This window comes from Malaclemys terrapin, chromosome 18 (assembly GCF_027887155.1).
Source record: "Malaclemys terrapin pileata isolate rMalTer1 chromosome 18, rMalTer1.hap1, whole genome shotgun sequence".
Taxonomy (NCBI): Eukaryota; Metazoa; Chordata; order Testudines; family Emydidae; genus Malaclemys; species Malaclemys terrapin.
This window is the reverse complement of record NC_071522.1, coordinates 17,198,262-17,216,869: the sequence shown is the minus strand read 5'-3', so window position 1 is coordinate 17,216,869 and position 18,608 is coordinate 17,198,262. Positions and strand designations below refer to the sequence as shown.

The 18,608-nt window shown below is 42.9% G+C and overlaps 2 protein-coding genes across 3 annotated transcripts in view; one reads left to right on the top strand and one right to left on the bottom strand.

The window, feature by feature from the left end:
• Positions 1-223: 223 nt before the first annotated feature.
• On the top strand, positions 224-14,136 carry LOC128825835 (neuferricin). 2 transcript variants are annotated; one of them, XM_054008654.1, is made up of 4 exons: positions 224-601; positions 918-1,058; positions 2,464-2,647; positions 9,816-14,136. In XM_054008654.1, exons 1-4 carry the CDS (start codon positions 346-348, stop codon positions 10,027-10,029), a joined length of 795 nt encoding a protein of 264 aa, XP_053864629.1. In that variant the 5' UTR covers positions 224-345; the 3' UTR covers positions 10,030-14,136. The 2 variants fall into 2 exon arrangements, with proteins under 2 accessions (XP_053864629.1, XP_053864630.1); XM_054008655.1 differs by lacking the exon at positions 224-601 and adding an exon at positions 749-768.
• Positions 14,137-15,400: 1,264 nt separating this feature from the next.
• Positions 15,401-18,608, bottom strand: part of ANKFY1 (ankyrin repeat and FYVE domain containing 1) — a 50,513-nt gene continuing 47,305 nt past the window's right edge. The window contains exon 25 of the mRNA XM_054008337.1: positions 15,401-18,349. Within this exon, the coding sequence (XP_053864312.1) occupies positions 18,217-18,349 (133 nt within the window). The 3' untranslated portion in view covers positions 15,401-18,216. The remainder of the gene's footprint in view (positions 18,350-18,608) is intronic.

Genomic DNA, 18,608 nt, shown 5'->3' with positions numbered 1-18,608 from the left:
AGCGACAGCCGGCGTCGTAAAACCGGCACCCCGGTCGGCGTTTTTACCAAATGACCGTAAAGCGCGAGCCGTCAGCGGGGTGAACGCGGCGCCGTTGCCACGCTGCCGTAATTTGTCGGCTGCGGTCGTCGTGAAATAACCAGCGACGACGCACCGCCGTTGGTTTGGGGTTTTTTTTCGCCGCGCCACCGTAAAGCGAGAAAAGCGTCGTAAAAACTAAGGCAAATGTAATTGCCCGCGGGGAAAATGGCGGCTGAACGCCCCCTGGAAGAAACGGGGGGAGGCCAATTGTCATCCCCGCCATTTTGATGACGGGCGGCTTCGGCCCTTTCACCTCAGGCTTGGATGGGGCTAGGGGGGCTCCTGGTTCCCGCTCTGGGCTTGGCCGCCGCTTGGCTGCTGGGCCTCGGGTTCGAGCCCAGCTCCTGGCTGCTCCCTTTCTTCTCCGGGCGGGGCCGGCTGCTGAGCCCCGCCCAGCTCGCGCGGTACACGGGAGCGCGGGGCAGCCCCGGCCTCTACCTGGCGGTGCTGGGGCAGGTGTTCGACGTGCGCCGGGGGCACAAGCACTACGGGCCGGGGGCGGCCTACGGTGTCTTCGCAGGTATCCCCTCTCCGCGCGGGACCCCCGGGGAGAGCCGCCCCCCACCCCGCTGGGTGTTGTCCCTCACGGCTGGCCGTGCCAGAGCCCTGGGTTGGAGACTTGCCTGCGGAACAACCCGCCCCCCCACACCCCGCCCCGTCCCGTACGGATCCCGTAGCCGGGGGCAGGTAGGTCGTTGGCCTCCTTGAAAGAAACCGGGGGGCAAGAGGTGTGTTGTGGATTATAGAGCGGATCCTCAGCTGGACCCCGGCACCATCCTCCCCCCGTCTATCTGCGCACCTATCCCAGCTGGATGTTCATCATGTCTGTCCTACAGGGAAAGATGCCTCCAGGGCTTTTGCGACAGGCGATTTCACCAACACCGGCCTTGTGGATGATGTTTCTGGGTTATCGCCATCAGAAATGTTGACTCTACAAAACTGGCTCTCTTTCTACAGCGAGAATTACATTTTCGTTGGTACGTGATCTGTAACCTAGTCGAGTAATAATATAGGAGCATACCTGGATTAATCCTCAGAAGCTTGTTTGGTTTATATTATCCATGCTTAATACTGTAGCAGATGAGCAGGGGCACTTTTGCATCCAAGATCACCATAGAGTAATGGGCAGGCCAGTTGTCTCTTTTCTCTAGCTGTAGGGTTATTCCAGGGAAAGCATTCTTTTAACATCATCTTAATAAAATTTCAAAGTTACAGTTTGGGCTACCACACGCAAAGCAGCAAAAAATTCCCTTTGAAGCAGGTAGGACAGTAATGCGGGCCATATTTGAGAGAAAAAAGTTGCACCAAACTCTGTTAATTCCTGAATTCCACAGAAAGTAGAAAAGAGTGATGTTCCAAAAGTCTGTTTGTAGTTTAGAATATACCAAATTTGCTGATTATTCCTTACAAGCTTGTAACAGGTGGGGGAGAGTTGAAGGAAAATGGATATGTTTGAGTTGGGTCTTACAAACACACATCTGAATAATCCTATTGAGCTCAATGAGACTATTTGCTCACAGCAAACAGATTTTAAATTGGACCTGTTTACACTGAGCCAGGAATACATGATGGACCTCAACCATGACTCTTGTATCTGTGACTGCAAAGGAATTAGGCAAGAGGATTGACTTTGCCATTTAGATAAACTAGAGTTGCCCTGAGCTGTTGGCTAAAAATTGGAAAATGTAGACTGACTTCTGTAACCCTACCTTCACACATAACAATTGTAAACCTGTTTTTTGTTTCTGATCAGCTCATCTTCTTTCACACTGGATAATAGTGACTAATGTTCTCAAAGTATCTGAAATCTCCTGTGTTCTGGAAATATGTCCCATTGATACCAGGATCCATGTATACATCCATCTTACTCTGTACATTAGCCAAGTAATTGGGTTTTGGGAAAATTGCAACGAGGGGAATGAAATGAGTGTAAATTTTATTTTCTACTGCTACACAAATGTAATGAAATTGCAGCATTGCAACAGTAAGAATAGTCTGATAGACCTCTATTTGGCATTTCAGGAGCAGTATTGTCTAGTGGTTAGATAAGAGGACTGGTTGTTAAGACTGTTGGATTCTATTGCTGATCTTCAGTGTGATATAACGTCTGTGCCTGTTTCTCCATCTATAAAATAGGCTTAATTCATTATCTCCATCATGTCTATATGTTAATGTTAGTAAAATGTTTTGAGATTCCTGGTCAGAAGGGACTAAGTTGTGGACACTTAATTCTGTTATTTCTAAAATAATATACGTGGGGTGCCCCGAGGCAGCACTTACATAATAAAGTATGATGCTTTTTTAGAGGGTTTCTGGAGTTTTTTTGAGGCATTTTTTAAAAAAATGCTATGGTCTTAGTGGCTCTTTTTGTTTCCTCAAAAGGCAAACTGGTAGGAAGATTCTATGATGAAAATGGGGCACCCACAAAAGCTCTGGAACAGGCCAACGCTGTCATCGAAGAAGTGCTGAAGTTCAAGGGACAAAACGATGAGAAGAAGCAGTTCCCGCCCTGTAATTCTGAATGGAGCTCAACCAGTGGCAGCAGATTCTGGTGTTCCAAACAAAGGTAAGCATTGCCTTCCTGCTAGCATGGTCAGACTCTGCAGAGCCAAGCACCTTGACATCTCTCATCTGAGACCTTATCTATGCTGGTCTAGGTAGCACTGACAGTTTCGGCACAGATCCAGCAAAAATTGTTTGTGATATGGTTAGGCCAGGCAGCAAGGATGATTGTTTTGTATAAGTGTGTGGCCTTGGGTAAGCCTCTTAACCCCCTCAGACAGATGAGACAGCTAAGTAAATTATAGCAGAGAGAGAACTCTGCTATAGCTAAGAACTCCTTTCTGTTTGCAGGTTCATGTTAAGTGCTCTAAAATCTGCAAGGGATTACTTGGATCCTCCCCACATTCTCCCCTCTTGTGGGAACTGAGGGGTCCCTGTTCCTTGAGGTTGGGGGGTCTGAGCCCCTTTCCCTGCTCTTAGGGTGACCAGACAGCAAGTGTGAAAAATCGGGATGGGAATGGAGGGTAATAGGAGTCTATATAAAAAAAGACCCCAAAATCGGGACTGTCCCTATAAAATTGGGACATCTGGTCACCCTACCTGCTCTCCTCATGTGAGTTGAGATCAGAGAGTCCCTGTGCCTCTTGGGAGGTGGGCTGAGCCTCTTTCCTTGAAGCTTGAAATAGCTTAACTCTTCCATTCCTAATTCTAAGAAGTTTTGAGTTTTGCTGAACTCTCATTCTGGATGGGCTGAGATAAAACAGAATTAAGGCTGCCCAATGGTAGCAAAGCTTTTTGTCAGTGAATTATATCTAACACATAGGAGCGTTGCAAGTATTGCTTAGCAAGGCACTCGTACAGCACTGTGGAAGTCAGAGCCTTATTAGCACTTGCTCACTCTGGCAAGCCTCAGCTTAGTAGAATGGGTAGGAATTCTGTATTAGCATTAACATAGCCTGGGAAGTGGGATCTTCAGAGACCATAAACGTGGAAAGTACAGGTGCTAACCTTAAGATTCTATTGCGTAGTATGTAAAATGTTGTTTATGCTAACTACTGTTCTGTTAAGTATCAGAGGGGTAGCCGTGTTAGTCTGAATCTGTAAAAAGCAACAGAGGGTCCTGTGGCACCTTTAAGACTAACAGAAGCATTGGGAGCATAAGCTTTCGTGGGTAAGAACCTCACTTCTTCAGATGCAAGACTTGCATCTGAAGAAGTGAGGTTCTTACCCACGAAAGCTTATGCTCCCAATGCTTCTGTTAGTCTTAAAGGTGCCACAGGACCCTCTGTTGCTTTTTACTGTTCTGTTGGGGCTTTTTACCTAAAGACAGCAGTCTGAGCAGGCGAGTTGATACCTATGTGTGAGCAGCAATTCCGACAACTGAAACCAGTCACAAGGATCTGATGGAAGCATTAGTACAAAATGAAGGATGCAGTTTCCCAGCAGTTCTGCCCATGTAGTGAATGTTGGAGACAGTATCTGTCTGATAAAATTCCTTTGAAGTTTGGCAGACGTAACCAGCATGAACTGCATTCTAATAAAAATCAGCAAAGAAACAAGCATTGCCACAGATACCAGGGCCAAAGGGCAAGACATATTTTTCTCTATTTACAGAGATGTACACTTGATTTTTTTTAAATTAAAAAAAAAAAAACAGTTCTTAGTGCCAGTGCTCTAGTATGGCCCTGATCCAACAGCATTCTTAAGTACGTGCTTAACTTTTAAGTGTGTGAGAACGTAAGAACGGCCATACTGGGTCAGACCAAAGGTCCATCTAGCCCAGTATCCTGTCCTCTGAAAATGGCCAATGCCAGGTGGCCCAGAGTGAATGAACAGAACAGGTAGTTATTAAGTGATCCATCCCCTGTCACCCATTTCCAGCTTCTGGCAAACAGAGGTTAGGGACAGCATTCCTGCCCATCCTGGCTAATAGCCATTGATGGACCTATTCTCCATGAATTTATCTAGTTCTTTTTTTGAACCCTGTTATAGTCTTGGCCTACGCAACATCCTCTGGCAAGTAGTTTCACAGGTTGACTGTGTGTTGTGTGGAAAAAAAACTTTGTTTTGTTTTAAACCTGCTGCCTGTTAATTTCATTTGGTCACCCCTTGTTTTTGTGTTATGAGGAGTAAATAACAGATCCTTATTTATATAGCGGCAATATATGTTCTGTCTTCTTATCTATCCCTTTCTTAATGGTTCCCAACATTCTGTCTGCTTTTTTGATTGTACATTGAGTGGATGTTTTCAGAGAACTATCCACAGTGACTCCAAGATCTTTCTTGAGTTGTAACAGCTAATTTAGATCCCATCATTTTATATGTATAGTTGGGATTATGTTTTCCAATGTGCATTCCTTTGCATTTATCAACATTGAATGTCATCTGCCATTTTGTTGCCCAGTCACCCAGTTTTATGAAATCCTTTTGTAGCTCTTCGCAGTCTACTTGGGACTTAACTACCTTGAGTAGTTTTGTATCATTTGTAAATTTTACCACCTCACTATTTACCCCTTTTTCCAGATCACTTATGAATATATTGAATAGGACTGGTCCCAGTACAGACCCCTGGGGGACACCACTATTTACCTCTCTCCATTCTGAAAACTGACCATTTATTCCTACCCTTTGTTTCCTATCTTTTAATCAGTTACCAGTCCAGGAGAGGACCTTTCCTCTTATCCCATGACAGCTTACTTAGCTTAAGAGCCTTTGGTGAGGGACCTTGTCAAAGGCTTTCTGAAAATCTAAGCACACTATATCCACTGGATCCCCCTCGTCCAGATGCTTGTTAACCCCCTCAAAGAATTCTAGTAGATTGGTGAGGCATGATTTCCCTTTACAAAAACTGTTAACTCGTCCCCAACAAATGATGTTCTGACAAATCTGTGCGTCTGACAATTTTGTTCTTTACTTTTGTTCTTTAGAGTTTGCCCAGTACTGAAGTCAGGCTTACCGGCCTGTAATTGCCAGGATCACCTCTGGAGTCCTTTTTAAAACTTGGCTTCACATTAGCTATCCTCCAGTCATTTGGTACAGAAGCTGATTTAAATGATAGGTTATAAATACAGCTGCGAGTTTGTCACAGAAGTCACGGATTCTGTGACTTTCCGTGCCTTCTGCAGCGTCCGGTGCGCCTGGCTGAGCAGGCGCACTAGCCACTGCTGGGGCAGTCTTGGGCCCCCGGGGCCCACCCCCTCCACCAGCAGCAGAGTTTGGGTGTGGGAGGAGGCAGGGGGTTGGGGCATAGGACAGGGTGAGGCGGGCTCTGGGCGGCGCTTACCTGGGGGGCTCCCTGGAAGCAGCGACATCCCACTTGCTCAACTGCTAGGCGGAGGCGTGGCCAGGCAGATCTGAGGGCTGCCTCTGCCCAGAGCGCTGGCTTCGCAGCTCCCATTGCCCGGGAACCGCGGCCAATGGGAATTGCTGGGGCAGTGCCTGCAGGCGGAGGCAATGTGCAGAGCTGCCTGGCCATGCCTCCGCCTAGCAGCTGAGCGAGGGGGATGTCTCCGCTTCTGGGGAGCCCCCCAGGAAAACGCCACCCAGTGCCTGCCTCGCCCGGTCCCGTGCCCCAACCCTGTTCCCCCTCCCACACCCAAACTCTGCTGCTGATGCTGGGGGGGAGGCACAGAGCCAAGTAGGGAGTCTGCCAGCCCTGCCATACCCTCCCCCCAGCACTACTGGGGGCCCCGGGCCATCCACTGCTGCCTATCCTACCCCAGCACCCGTGGGGCCCCTGGAAAGCCCCCCGCCCCCAGTTTTATTTTCTGGCTTTTTTTTGTAAAAGCCATGAATTTTTGTTTACTGCCTGTGACCTGTCCATGATTTTTGCTAAAAAAAAATAACTGACTAAAACAGCCTTAGTTACAAACTAGTTAGTAGTTCTGCAATTTCACATTTGGGTTCCTTCAGAACTCTTGGGTGAATATCATCTGGTCCTGGTGACTTATTACTGTTTAGTTCATCAGTTTGTTCCAAAACTCCTCTAATGACACCTCAATCTGGGACATTTCCTCAGATTTGCCTCCTAAACCTGAGCAATTCTTTTTAGGTATCTCCCTCACAGCCTCAGCTGTGAAGACTGATTGGGCTACTATAAGGTGGGTGCATAACTGGCTGGATAACTGTACTCAGAGTTGTTATTAATGGTTCCCAATCCTGCTGGAAAGGCATAACGAGTGGGGTACCGCAGGGGTCTGTTTTGGGACCGGCGCTGTTCAATATCTTCATCAACGACTTAAATATTGGCATAGAAAGTACACTTATTAAGTTTGCGGAGGATACCAAACTGGGAGGGATTGCAACTGCTTTGGAGGACAGGGTCATAATTCAAAATGATCTGGACAAATTGGAGAAATGGTCTGAGTTAAACAGGATGAAGTTTAACAAAGACAAATGCAAAGTGCTCCACTTAGGAAGAAAAAATCAGTTTCACACATACAGAATGGGAAGAGACTGTCTAGGAAGGAGTACGGCAGAAAGGGATCTAGGGGTTATAGTGGACCACAAGCTAAATATGAGTCAGTGTGATGGTGTTGCAAAAAAACCAAACATGATTCTGGGATGTATTAACAGGTGTGTTGTGAGCAAGACACGAGAAGTCATTCTTCTGCTCTGCTCTGGTTAGGCCTCAGCTGGAGTATTGTGTCCAGTTCTGGGCACCGCATTTCAAGAAAGATGTGGAGAAATTGGAAAGGGTCCAGAGAAGAGCAACAAGCATCATTAAAGGTCTTGAGAACATGAGCTATGAAGGAATTGAGTTTTAGTTTGGAAAAGAGAAGACTGAGAGGACATGATAGCAGTTTTCAGGTATTTAAAAGGGTGTCATAAAGAGGAGGGAGAAAACTTGTTCACCTTAGCCTCTAAGGATAGAACAAGAAGCAATGGGCTTAAACTGCAGCAAGGGAGATCTAGGTTGGACATCAGGAAAAAGTTCCTAACTGTCAGGGTGGTTAAACACTGGAATAAATTGCCTAGGGAGGTTGTGGAATCTCCATCTCTGGAGATATTTAAGAATAGGTTAGATAAATGTCTATCAGGGATGGTCTAGACAGTATTTGGTCCTGCCATGAGGGCAGGGGACTGGACTCGATAACCTCTCGAGGTCCCTTCCAGTCCTAGAATCTATGAAGAATTCATTTAGTTTCTCTGCAATGGCCTTATTGTCCTTGAGTGCTCCTTTAGCATCTCGATCGTCCAGTGGCCCCACTGGTTGTTTAACAGATTTCCTGCTTCTGATGTATTTAAAAAAAAAAAAAATGCTATTACTTTTTGAGTCTTTGGTTAGCTATTCAAATTCTTTTTTGGCCTTCCTATTATATTTTTACACTTCATTTGCTAGTTTATGCTCCTATTTTCCTCACTAGGATTTAACTTCCACTTTCTAAAGGATGCCTTTTTGCCACTCGCTGCTTCTTTTACTTTGTTGTTTAGCCACGGTGGCACTTTTACATTGAAGTTGAGCCTCTATTATGGTGTCTTTAAAAAATGTCCATGAAGCTTGCAGGGATTTCACTTTTGGCATTGTACCTTTTAATTTGTTTCACTAACTTCCTCATTTTTGTGTAGTTCCCCTTCCTGAAAATAAATGCTACAGTGGTGGGTTGCTGTGATGTTTTCCCTGCCATAGGGATGTTAAATTTAATTATTTTATGGTCACTATTACTACGCAGTCCAGCTATAGTCACCTCTTGGGCCAGATCCTGTGCTCCACTAAGGACTTAATCAAGAATTGCCTCTCCTCTTGTGAGCTCCAGGACTAGCTGCTCCAAGAAGCAGTCATTTAAGGTGTCAAACTTTTTGTATCACGTCCTGAGGTGACATGTACCCAGTCAATACTGGAAGATGTTACCTAGGGATGCTGTGTAATCTCCATCACGGGAGAGCTTAACATGTTATCGAGACCATCCCTGATGTCTGTTTGTCTAATAGTTGAGGCTTGTCTACACTACAAAATTAAGCCAAGTTAAGTTGATGTACAGTCACCACACTCATTAAAGCCATGGTTCACATGCACACTATGCTCCTTCTGTGAGGCATGTGCATCCCCACCAGGAGCGCTTCTACTGACTGAAGTGGGGCACTGACAGCTGGAGCCCTACCCAGAGGGCTGACAGCCAACAAGCAATGAAGTAACACAATGTCTACATCGACCCTGTTGCCCTAACTACATTGACCTAAGCGGTACACCTCTTGCAGAAATGGAGTTATGTCGATGTGGGTGACGTACAGTGGTGGGAGTATCATTGTAGTGTAGACATTTAAAGTTAGGTAGATGTAAGCTGCCTTATGTTAACCTAACTCTGGAGCGTAGAGTAGGCCTCAGTCCTATAGTAGTGCTAGGGCCTGAACTCGCTGACCTATTGAGGTCCTTTCCTACGTTTCTATGATTCGGGGTGTTCCAGTGTGCTTTTGATTGAGGTCCATACCATTTTCCGTGGGGTAGTGTTTGGATCTGATAGTGGATGGTGTCTAGTGCATTCAGCTCCTGTTTAAAAAAAAAAAAAATACAGGTGTTAAATGAACTTTGCACCTTGTAATACCAAGCCTGAGAAGAGGCAATAGTACACCTCTACCTCAATATTACACTGCCCTTGGGAGCTAAAAAAATCTTACCATGTTATAGGTGAAACCACATTATATCAAACTTGCTTTGACCACCAGAGTGCACAGCCCCCCCCCCCCCCCCCCCGAGCACTGCTTTACTGTATTATATCTGAATTTGTGTTATATTGGGTCACGTTATATCAGGGTAGAGGTGTATATGAGGTGAATTAAATTGACCTTTTCTTCAGTAACTTCAGCACTACAGGCATCTGTGGTGCACATAATAAGAGGCATTGTTTTATTGTAAAAGAGTTTATCCACAAGAATATAAAAGGTGGTGGTGGTAGAGGGGTGTCTATGCTGTTTGGGGGGATTTTGAGAAATAAAGGATGGATGTTAGTCACTTGCTCTTTCCTGGGTGAGAGCATCCAGCGTGAAACTGACTTTACAGGGTCCAGCCAACAATGTATTGCTTAGTAGGTCCAACAAAAGTTACCAGAAAACTTGTGGATGTTGGAGAATATGGTTGCTGACTTCTGGAAATGGTCCTTAATCCAGGTTTCAGCATACCTGTAGTTGCCCCACCCCTCCTTCACAAGGGTCTTCGACTCAGCTGTGGGTTGGAAATACACATCGATTGAATGAGAAATAACACATTGTATTTGATCATATTCTTCCATCCCTAGTGGGGGAGTGAAGAGAGACTGGATTGGAGTCCCCAGGAAGCTGTACATGCCCGGTTCCCGTGATAGTCACTGTGTGTGTGTGAGAACTACTGGACCTCCTTCTGGACAATTGGATTCTACTGAGCACAGTGACAGAGGTGACTTGGACAATCCTAACTTGCAAGAATACAAGGGATGCCATCCACTAGCTGACTGGTGTATGTTAAAAGATTGAGTCAATAGCTATGTTGGACTTGATGCATTTATTGTCCTAAAATGAAATAGTTGATCAAGTACAGTCAAAAAATGCATGGGAGCTTTACAGTGGATTCTCTGGTATACAAGATGGGAGACTCAGTCAGAAACAGGAATCAGTTTGTATAAGATTACTCAGTAAATGTAAACACCATGCTAAAGTGCCAGTAAAAGTAATGGAAATGTGAGACATGGAGGGAGCATGGTAAGGAAAATTGTTAAAATGGAAAATCTTTGCTAATGGCTGTTTCGGTAGCTTGTTGGTGCACTGCAGAAAAGTCTTTTGTGCTAATCGAGAAATAGCTGTATGTATGGAATGGTGAGTGTAATGTCTCAGTGAAGTGAGCTCTAAGCTAGCACACCACTACACTGTAGATGCAGTTTCACTTACTGAAGCATAAAACAGCCCACCTCTCTTCACTACCATCACAACATTGCTCTTCTTGTAGCAGAGGTGTGCTAATACTCACTAATTTGCACATGCTGCCAACTTACTGAGAAATGACTTAGCACTGTAGAGGCTTCAGTTACTTCTGTAGTTGTGCTATTGAACATCTACACTTGTCAGATAAACCCAGGACACTAGGTGATGCAATATCCATGTTTCTACCATTCTTTGGGTTATAAGACAGACCAAGGTATACTTAGTCCTCCTCTTCTACCCTCTCTCCCCAAATACTTCCTATGAGTTGTTGTTTCCATAGTATGTAGAGGCCATGAGGCACCTGTTCTAACTGAACAATGAAAGTGATCCACAGACAGGTAACTGATTTTACTGCTACAATCCATCGGTCATCCTCCTCCCTTACTTATTTACTACCACTACTTGTTGCATTGTCTCTCACTAGATTGTAAAGTCTTCAGGGCAGGAATCTGTTACTCTAATTTGCAAAATCCAATAGTGTTGTGTGTTACCTAAACACTAATGTAAGTTAGTGTTATTCTGTACAGGCTAGGGGTACATTAAACTATTTTACAAAAGAGGAAAACTTCCAGAAGGTCTGCCTTGCCCAGTTCTCTCTTCCCTCTCCCCCCCAAAATGCTTAACTAGTGCAAGTCACTATGTGACAGTGAGCACGAAAGGGCAAAGTAGTATTCAAGAACACTCAAGTGCTATGCTATGTGCCCCCAACACTTAGAGCTAACACAGCAAGTTCACTGTAAACTGGCTTTAAATGATGTACAGCAACAAACCTGGTCATGGTTTATACATTTAAAGTTTGTTTTTGTAGTTGTGTTGCCTCTCCCAGTTTCATGGTACTTCTCTCTCCTACGCTCCAAGCTTCTTCCTACCTCCCAATGCTTCTTTTGGGAAGCTGAAGTTAAATACACCTTCAGTTTGCAGGACTGGAAACAAGTAGCTGAAGCTCCCTTCTTTGTGTTATGGGGCAAAACTCCACTAGGGGACAGATCTGAAGTGTCCTGGGGTACGGAATTCAGCCTGTGATTTTTAAACTTGTGCCCAAATTAGACTTCAGTATAGCAAGCTGCAAAATCCTCACTCAACTGCAAATGACAAGGGATAGTCATGGTCCTTGTAGTGATAAGAGTATAATGTCTGCCCTTTTCAGGGAATCTACTGTTGGAAAAGATAGTCCTGTCCCCTTGAAGCAGGATAATTGTTACTTTGCCTAGAATAGTAACCTGAATTAAAGGCAAAATGCTTCAAAAAGGAATTTCTGCATTTTCTGCCATTTGTGATACAAGATATCTGATGCACATTTCAAACAAAGGACACTTAATATTTGGGGACTGAAGGTAACTTTAGATTGTAAAGTCCAGATAAGGGGTAGTTCATTCTCTCCCATGACCCACAACAGAATATAAACTTTATATGATGGACAACTGAAATAGAGACAGGATGTCCAAAAGCCTGTAACAGCAAGTTACTTGCATTACCTGCCTTTTCATGGTAGCTGTAGTGAGGTGTCTGATGGCAGACTGCTGTACTGAGATTTCATTTCAGCCTCAAGGAAGTGGTTTGTAGAAGATAAACAGCTCAAGCTGATAGGGTGCAATAATCTGCAAGTCTCTCCCTGGGTTAACTGACAGCAGCAGGGACCCGGGGGGACTAGGTTATTGCCCCATTGCAGTATAACTGGGTGCTAGTAAGCCTATGACATTTCATTATATCGCCAAAAAAGTTGGTTTGGAGCAGGAAGCTACTTTTGACACCCGAGTAATTTATGTTCATCTTTGCCCCACCCCCAGGGGCATCTAACAAGATGCAGGACTGGAGATAGTTAGCTTTGAAGCAGTCTTCCGAAAGGTACAACTAAAGGACAAATCTGTTCAACCAAATGAACAAGGCAAACAGTAAATTACTACTAATGCTGGACAATGCTTGACTAAACCTTGAAACCCACATTACTGTAGGAGTCCTCAGCTGAACAGCCCTTCCTGCTTTGAGAGGAGAAATAATCAGATTGCTTAAGAGCCTTAGTATTCTATCCTAGTGACAACTGAAGACAGGAGTGAGATTAAATAACCAGCTAATTAAGTGCCACCACAGAACAGGAATTGTATAAAGAAAGGAAGTTCTTATGCAATAGCTCTCCAAGGGAAAACTGTGGCCAAAGTCTGAGTTGGTCAATTAAAACACAGATTTTAACTAGTGACTGATACATTTCATCCTACTGTAGGTTTGAAGCTGCTGAGTGCACTATGAAATCAGTAATAGCTAACTTAGAAATTGAATCATGAATTGGGTTGTCTGGTTTTCAACCAGAACACCTGGTCGAAAAGGGACCCTCCCCCAGCCTGGGGGAAGTGAGCAAGGGTGGGGAAGAGTGAGCAACAGAGGGAGGGGATGGAGTGAGTGGGGCAGGGCCTCAGAAGGGGCACAGCAAAGGTGTTCAGTTAGAAAGTTGGCAACCCTAATCATGATACATACAAAAAAACCAGATTCACATCAATATGAACACTCTTGAATGGTTAAGGAGTGACACTATACTCTTGGGAACCAATGCTCAGCTGCTGTAATTTGGCAGAACTCCAACACTGAGCAAGAATTCACTAGATAGAGATGGTTATTAGTCACTGAATATCTTCCACTTTGGGGGGTGGGGAGGGGAAGAGGGAGGTATTAAGAACAGCACTTTCACTTCAGTTATGCATACACTGTTTACAACAAGGATGGGTTAGTATGTGCAGTTATATACCCACCCGAATTATATAGCCTCATGCTTGGACTACAGCAAACAAAGTTAGCTTAACATAAGTTACTCCTGTGGAGGCTGTAGCATTCTATAGCTGAGGGCTCTGTTAACATTCCTGGAAGGATGATGGGAATTCATCATGATAAATCAAGGGGTACCTAGGTGCACTGTAAATAAATAATTCTATAGGCTAGCATGTAGTTCAGGGAATTACTTCTATAATCAGATGGATCAATGATCATGAACAAGGTATAGTTCTTCAATGAAGTTCATAACATCTCAATTAGTGATTTTTAGCAAGTATTTATTGTTAAAACATATGCATCAAACAATCCTAGCAAAATGCTTTTGGCTGGTTTTACAGTTACTCTGGAGCATCCCTTTTTGAAGTAAAGCTGCATGGATTAGATGACACTTAAAGAGGCATCTGTGAAGTATAACAGGACTTTGCACTCATGGTTTTGCTTATTTTCTTTCAATTAACTTTCAACTTTATTATATTTAATGCATCTGAAATTAAAAATTGGTTTGGGAAAAACATGAACAGAACTAGTTGATTGAAGGTCCAGACCTGGGCAGTACAGGAAATCAGGACTACACAGGAATGACTGCAGCCAAGCCTATTATTGAAAGGTGTTTGAGTGCATAATTTAATGTCAATTAGGAGGACAGAAGAGTCAGTCTGCCAAAATAATGCTAGTTAAGCAATTATACAAGAATTTTACAATACATGATGTCTGGAATAATCACTATTTGGTTAAGATAATCATTTACAAAACAAAAGGCAAGTTGAAATATAATTAAATCTTATTCCCAGGGTTTACTGGTAATAAACATTTTCCTTCTTGCTTGGAAACTGACTAAGGGTGTAAGACTTCTCTTGATGCACTTTGTCATTACTGGTGCAATAAATGTATTTTTGTATCAAGGTTTACAGCCCATGATGTATTTTATCTAGTTATCCTCAGTTTGTTACAAGACTCATTACAGAGTAGGAATATTGCAAAAATACATTCTTAGAATGGACTGAACAGAAAATGCCATTGTTCTAAGACTTTCTATTTCATAAACAGAAAGGATGACAAAAAAGTTTCACATTATAGTTTGTTCTTACCTTTACACTTGGGTAAAACACGCAACAGTAAATTTGTTGCAATAGCCAGGTCTGCAGCAAATTGCTGTTGAGGGGAATCAAAATATAAACTACACTTGGTCTACAAAAAAACTCCCTATGTTCATTTGTTATACAGATAATCTTATATATGCTATGTGACAAGTTGTACAAGCCACTGGTCTCCATACAGGAAGTCTTTAAGGCATCTGTAAACTTTTAGCAAGTGAATTAGTAATGCTTTGTTAGTACCTTTAACACCAGTAATTTCAAAACACATTCTCATATTTACTAGAGTGAAATAGGTTATTCCCCCCCCTCCAAGACTTACTTCAATTTCTAATTGTAAATTAGAATGAGTTTTGTGCTTGGACAAGGGGCTGGATTGACCATGCTGGAGACTGAATTCCTCTTTCGCTACAGAACAAACTCCACAAACTTTCCCCATTCAGCCTTAAGTGCCTGAAGCCCTAACCTAACAAACCTGCATGTAGGGCCAAGAAGGGAGTTCAGTCTTGTGCTCATCCAACCCTTGACATCTGCAAGCAGACTGATTAACATTTTCTAAGTTGTGAGTATCCAAGGACAGGGGTGGCAGGGTTTTTTGGTCACAGTCGTAAATACCACATAAAAGGAAGTGCATTATTTGTTTGCCAAGTTAGAAATGTACTGACCACCACCAGAGATCTTCAAGAGCTTTCCACTTGATTTGTGCCCTTTAACAGAGTATGACTACCAACCCTAACACGAAGAGCTGTGAGAAGAAAAAAAAAAAAGCACACCAGGTAGATAGTGTTTACTGGAAATGAAGCTGAGGTGTGGTAAACTTCAAACCCTGGGGTGGGGTGTGTGTGGGGGGAAAATGTAAACATTAGGTCTTTAGTTATGAGGTAAAAGATGGGGGAACACTAGGTAGTTTGGGCTGCCTATAGCTCAACTTTTGTGTGTGGGGGGTTAAATCTGGCAGAAAACAATGTTTACAAATTTGTTTAATAATTTTTAAGATAGTTGCCAAGAAAACACAGTAAAGGCACTTTGAATTCAAAGTAACAAATTCTCTTAACAGAAATTTGACAAATTTAATCTCAGATGCACATTTCAGGTTGTACATGGAAGGGCTATTCATACTCATAGCTGCCTTTAAATTCCAGTGAGGCAGAGATGACAGTTTCAAAACAAATGCTGGTGTACTTTAAAAGTGCTAGGTAGGATTTACCAGAGGATTTAGGATTGTTGCATTTTTAAAGCCATCATTAATTTCTATCCCACCCCTCGAAAGTGAGTTTGCAACATGTAAGAGTAGGCTAGTATGAGAAACTGAACCTGCTCTGGATCTACTGTAAAGACTGCCAAGCACATCCCAGAGGCCTTCCCAAATTGAAGTAAAACTGGAAGTCAGATCTGCCTTACTGGACTTTAAAAGCAAGCCTATTGATAATGGTAAGGGGCCAAATAACTCAATTCGACAAGTCAAATATTCTAATCCTTTTGAGACTAATTGCTGTAAAGCACTCGACAGATCAAGTCTTGTCAACTTCTTAACAAAGTCCATTTATGAATCACTATGCAAATGACTTTGGAATAACCACTCCTATCCTCTAGTGCTGCATCTTTCCTCCTCTTGACAGGTTTTAAGTGGAAAAGACAGCAAGCAAATGTGAAAAGTTACACTTGATCACTGGATGTGGTTAGTCAACCAGTTAAACTGACAAGACAATCATTTCTTTGAACTGATACTTTATCCATTTGCAATTTTAACATGGTAAATGGGAATTTAACTTATGCAAACCCTTGATGAGTTACTGACATTTTAAAACAATCAGAAGTGATACATGATTATTCTTAGATTGTCCAGGATTTCTTTTGATCATTTAAACTGTCATGCTTTGTAATTAAGTGCTTTTGAGACTCATTCATGCCAGCTTCTCAAGTGTCTCAGAACAAGTCTGCTGCAAGTTGATATTCAAAGTTAGATATACTGTTTATATTAAAGAATACCACCTTTTAAGAAAGTGGCAGTATTTGTCCTTTATTGGAAAAACAACCAACATGATTTGCACTGATAGAGAATGAAAACAAAGTTGGTCCATTATTTCACTCTAGTGTTATTAAGTTCAGGGTTCCAGTTTTTGCACCAACATATGTTGGAAAACCGATCAGTGAACTAAGATTCCATCTGAAATGCACTAGATGGGTGTTAGGTCTTTATTTTACTGCACAAGCCCAATTTTGCCTAGCATAAAGCAAATATCCTATAAATCACAGAAATATAAAAAAAGTAGCACTCTGGTTTATCGGCTCATTTTACATATATAGGCAATAGATACTGGACATGTCACTATTCCAGAAGACCAGGAAATTAAAGTTATGAATATCTGCACCCCTATTGCACGCACTGTATCACATAGTAGTGGTTAATGAATACTAAAAAATATATACACAACTGATTTGTTCGTGGAGCAGAGATGGGGAATGCTGCATGTAGTCTGGTCTACATTTATCTCCCAGGGCTAAAAAACTAACAAGGCAAGTACACATTAAACTGACACTTTTGCCTATCATACAACAGCCAGTTCACCAGAGTAAGTGCTTACTAGCAGCTAAGTGATTTATGGGCTACTTTGGGGGTGGGGGGGACCTGTGTCATTGTTTCATAGGTTCAGCATATTTAAGAGGGACCACAGCCAGGCCAGAAAAAACCCGATTGCCATTATAGTGTGCAAAGGTTTGACACCAGGCTGTTTCACAGTGCAGTCAGAACTCCTTCCTACAACCCCCAACCAACTGCCTAACATTTGATACTGAACCTCCAAATACTGCCAATAACTGGCCATTCTGCTGGATTTGGAGACCTGTTCTGACAGTCTAGAAGTGCAGAAGCAGCTTTATCTCAGTGGAGTTGCTGGTTCCGTCGTGCACTGATTAACCCATAGTCTTTAGATCCAAGAAAACTGCTACTAGTAACTAGCATCTCGTAGGATTCATAACTGCAGCTCCAGCCCAGTATTCCTTTGCTCCAAGTACAACTACCCAATCTGTTTTCCTTTAGTGTTTCTTCTTCAATTAGTGTAAGCTTAGGTCTGTTCTTGGAGCACTTAAGTTACACAAGAATTGTTTTCAAGCCAGAAAGACCACTGATGCAAATAGTACAACAAAAGTGTGGACTTCATCCGTTCTAGCAGCCATGAAGAATGTCTGCCAATTAAAAGGAGCCTGCAAATCCTCTTGAACATGCTGGAGCTAATGAGACATTTACTCAGGAGGTATCAATATGTGGAACTGCAATTCTGAGTCCTTTATAATCAGAGATATTGGAAAGCTCTCTCTTGTAAGGCCACGATTCTTCAGCTATGCCCCTTTAAACCCTGTTTAAAGATTTAACTCAAAGTAGGTCATGGCTGTCACAGCAGAATCCAGTTTTATAAAAAGAGCCTTCTATGGAGAAAGGGAACACTCATCTTTGAAGACAATGCAAAGTTACTATTTACCCCTGAAAAACTTAGTGCCATCTCTTCTTAAATAGCCTGAAAACGGCAAGACTTTAGAGTAGCTCAATGCAATCCACCAGGGCAAGCACAGACCTGTTTGTTATTCCTATCAGCACAGGACACCAGGCTAATGCAATTTTAATTCCCAGGCCTGTGGCAACTAGGAGGGTCTATCTCAATTCAGGTTTATCACTCCAATTCATTTACTAGTGAAGTCTATCACAGCCCAACATACTTATAGTCATACAAAATCATTTATACTGGAATATATCATAACATGGTCCTTAATTAGTTCAGTCTATTGCCAAAGGAAGACATGTATAGGCCTCCCCTTTCCTGCGTACAGGGCTTGCTAGCAGAGCTGCTGTCTGAAGAGCACTGACCGAGAATCCCCCTACTCCCACAACATACTAGGAGACTCCTCCCAGAGTCAAGACGTCAAAGCAGATGTTGCAAACTCGAACAGGCTTGTTTAAGTCAAATTTTATGATGGGAATCTCCTTTGTTGAGCATCTATGGCAGAGCAGACGTCCACAGTGGCGGCTGTGGGGGGAGGGAGGGGAGGAGAGAAAAGCATGAGTTAGTTCAGGGGTCAGCAGCCTTTCAGAAGTGGTGTGCCAAGTCTTCATTCATTCACTCTAATTTAAGGTTTCGAGTGCCAGTAATACATTTTAACGTTTTTAGAAGATCTCTTTAAGTCTAACATATAACTAAACTATTGTTGTATGTAAAGTAACGTTTTTAAAATGTTTAAGAACTTCATTTAAAATTAAATTAAAATGCAGAGCCCCCCAGACCAGTG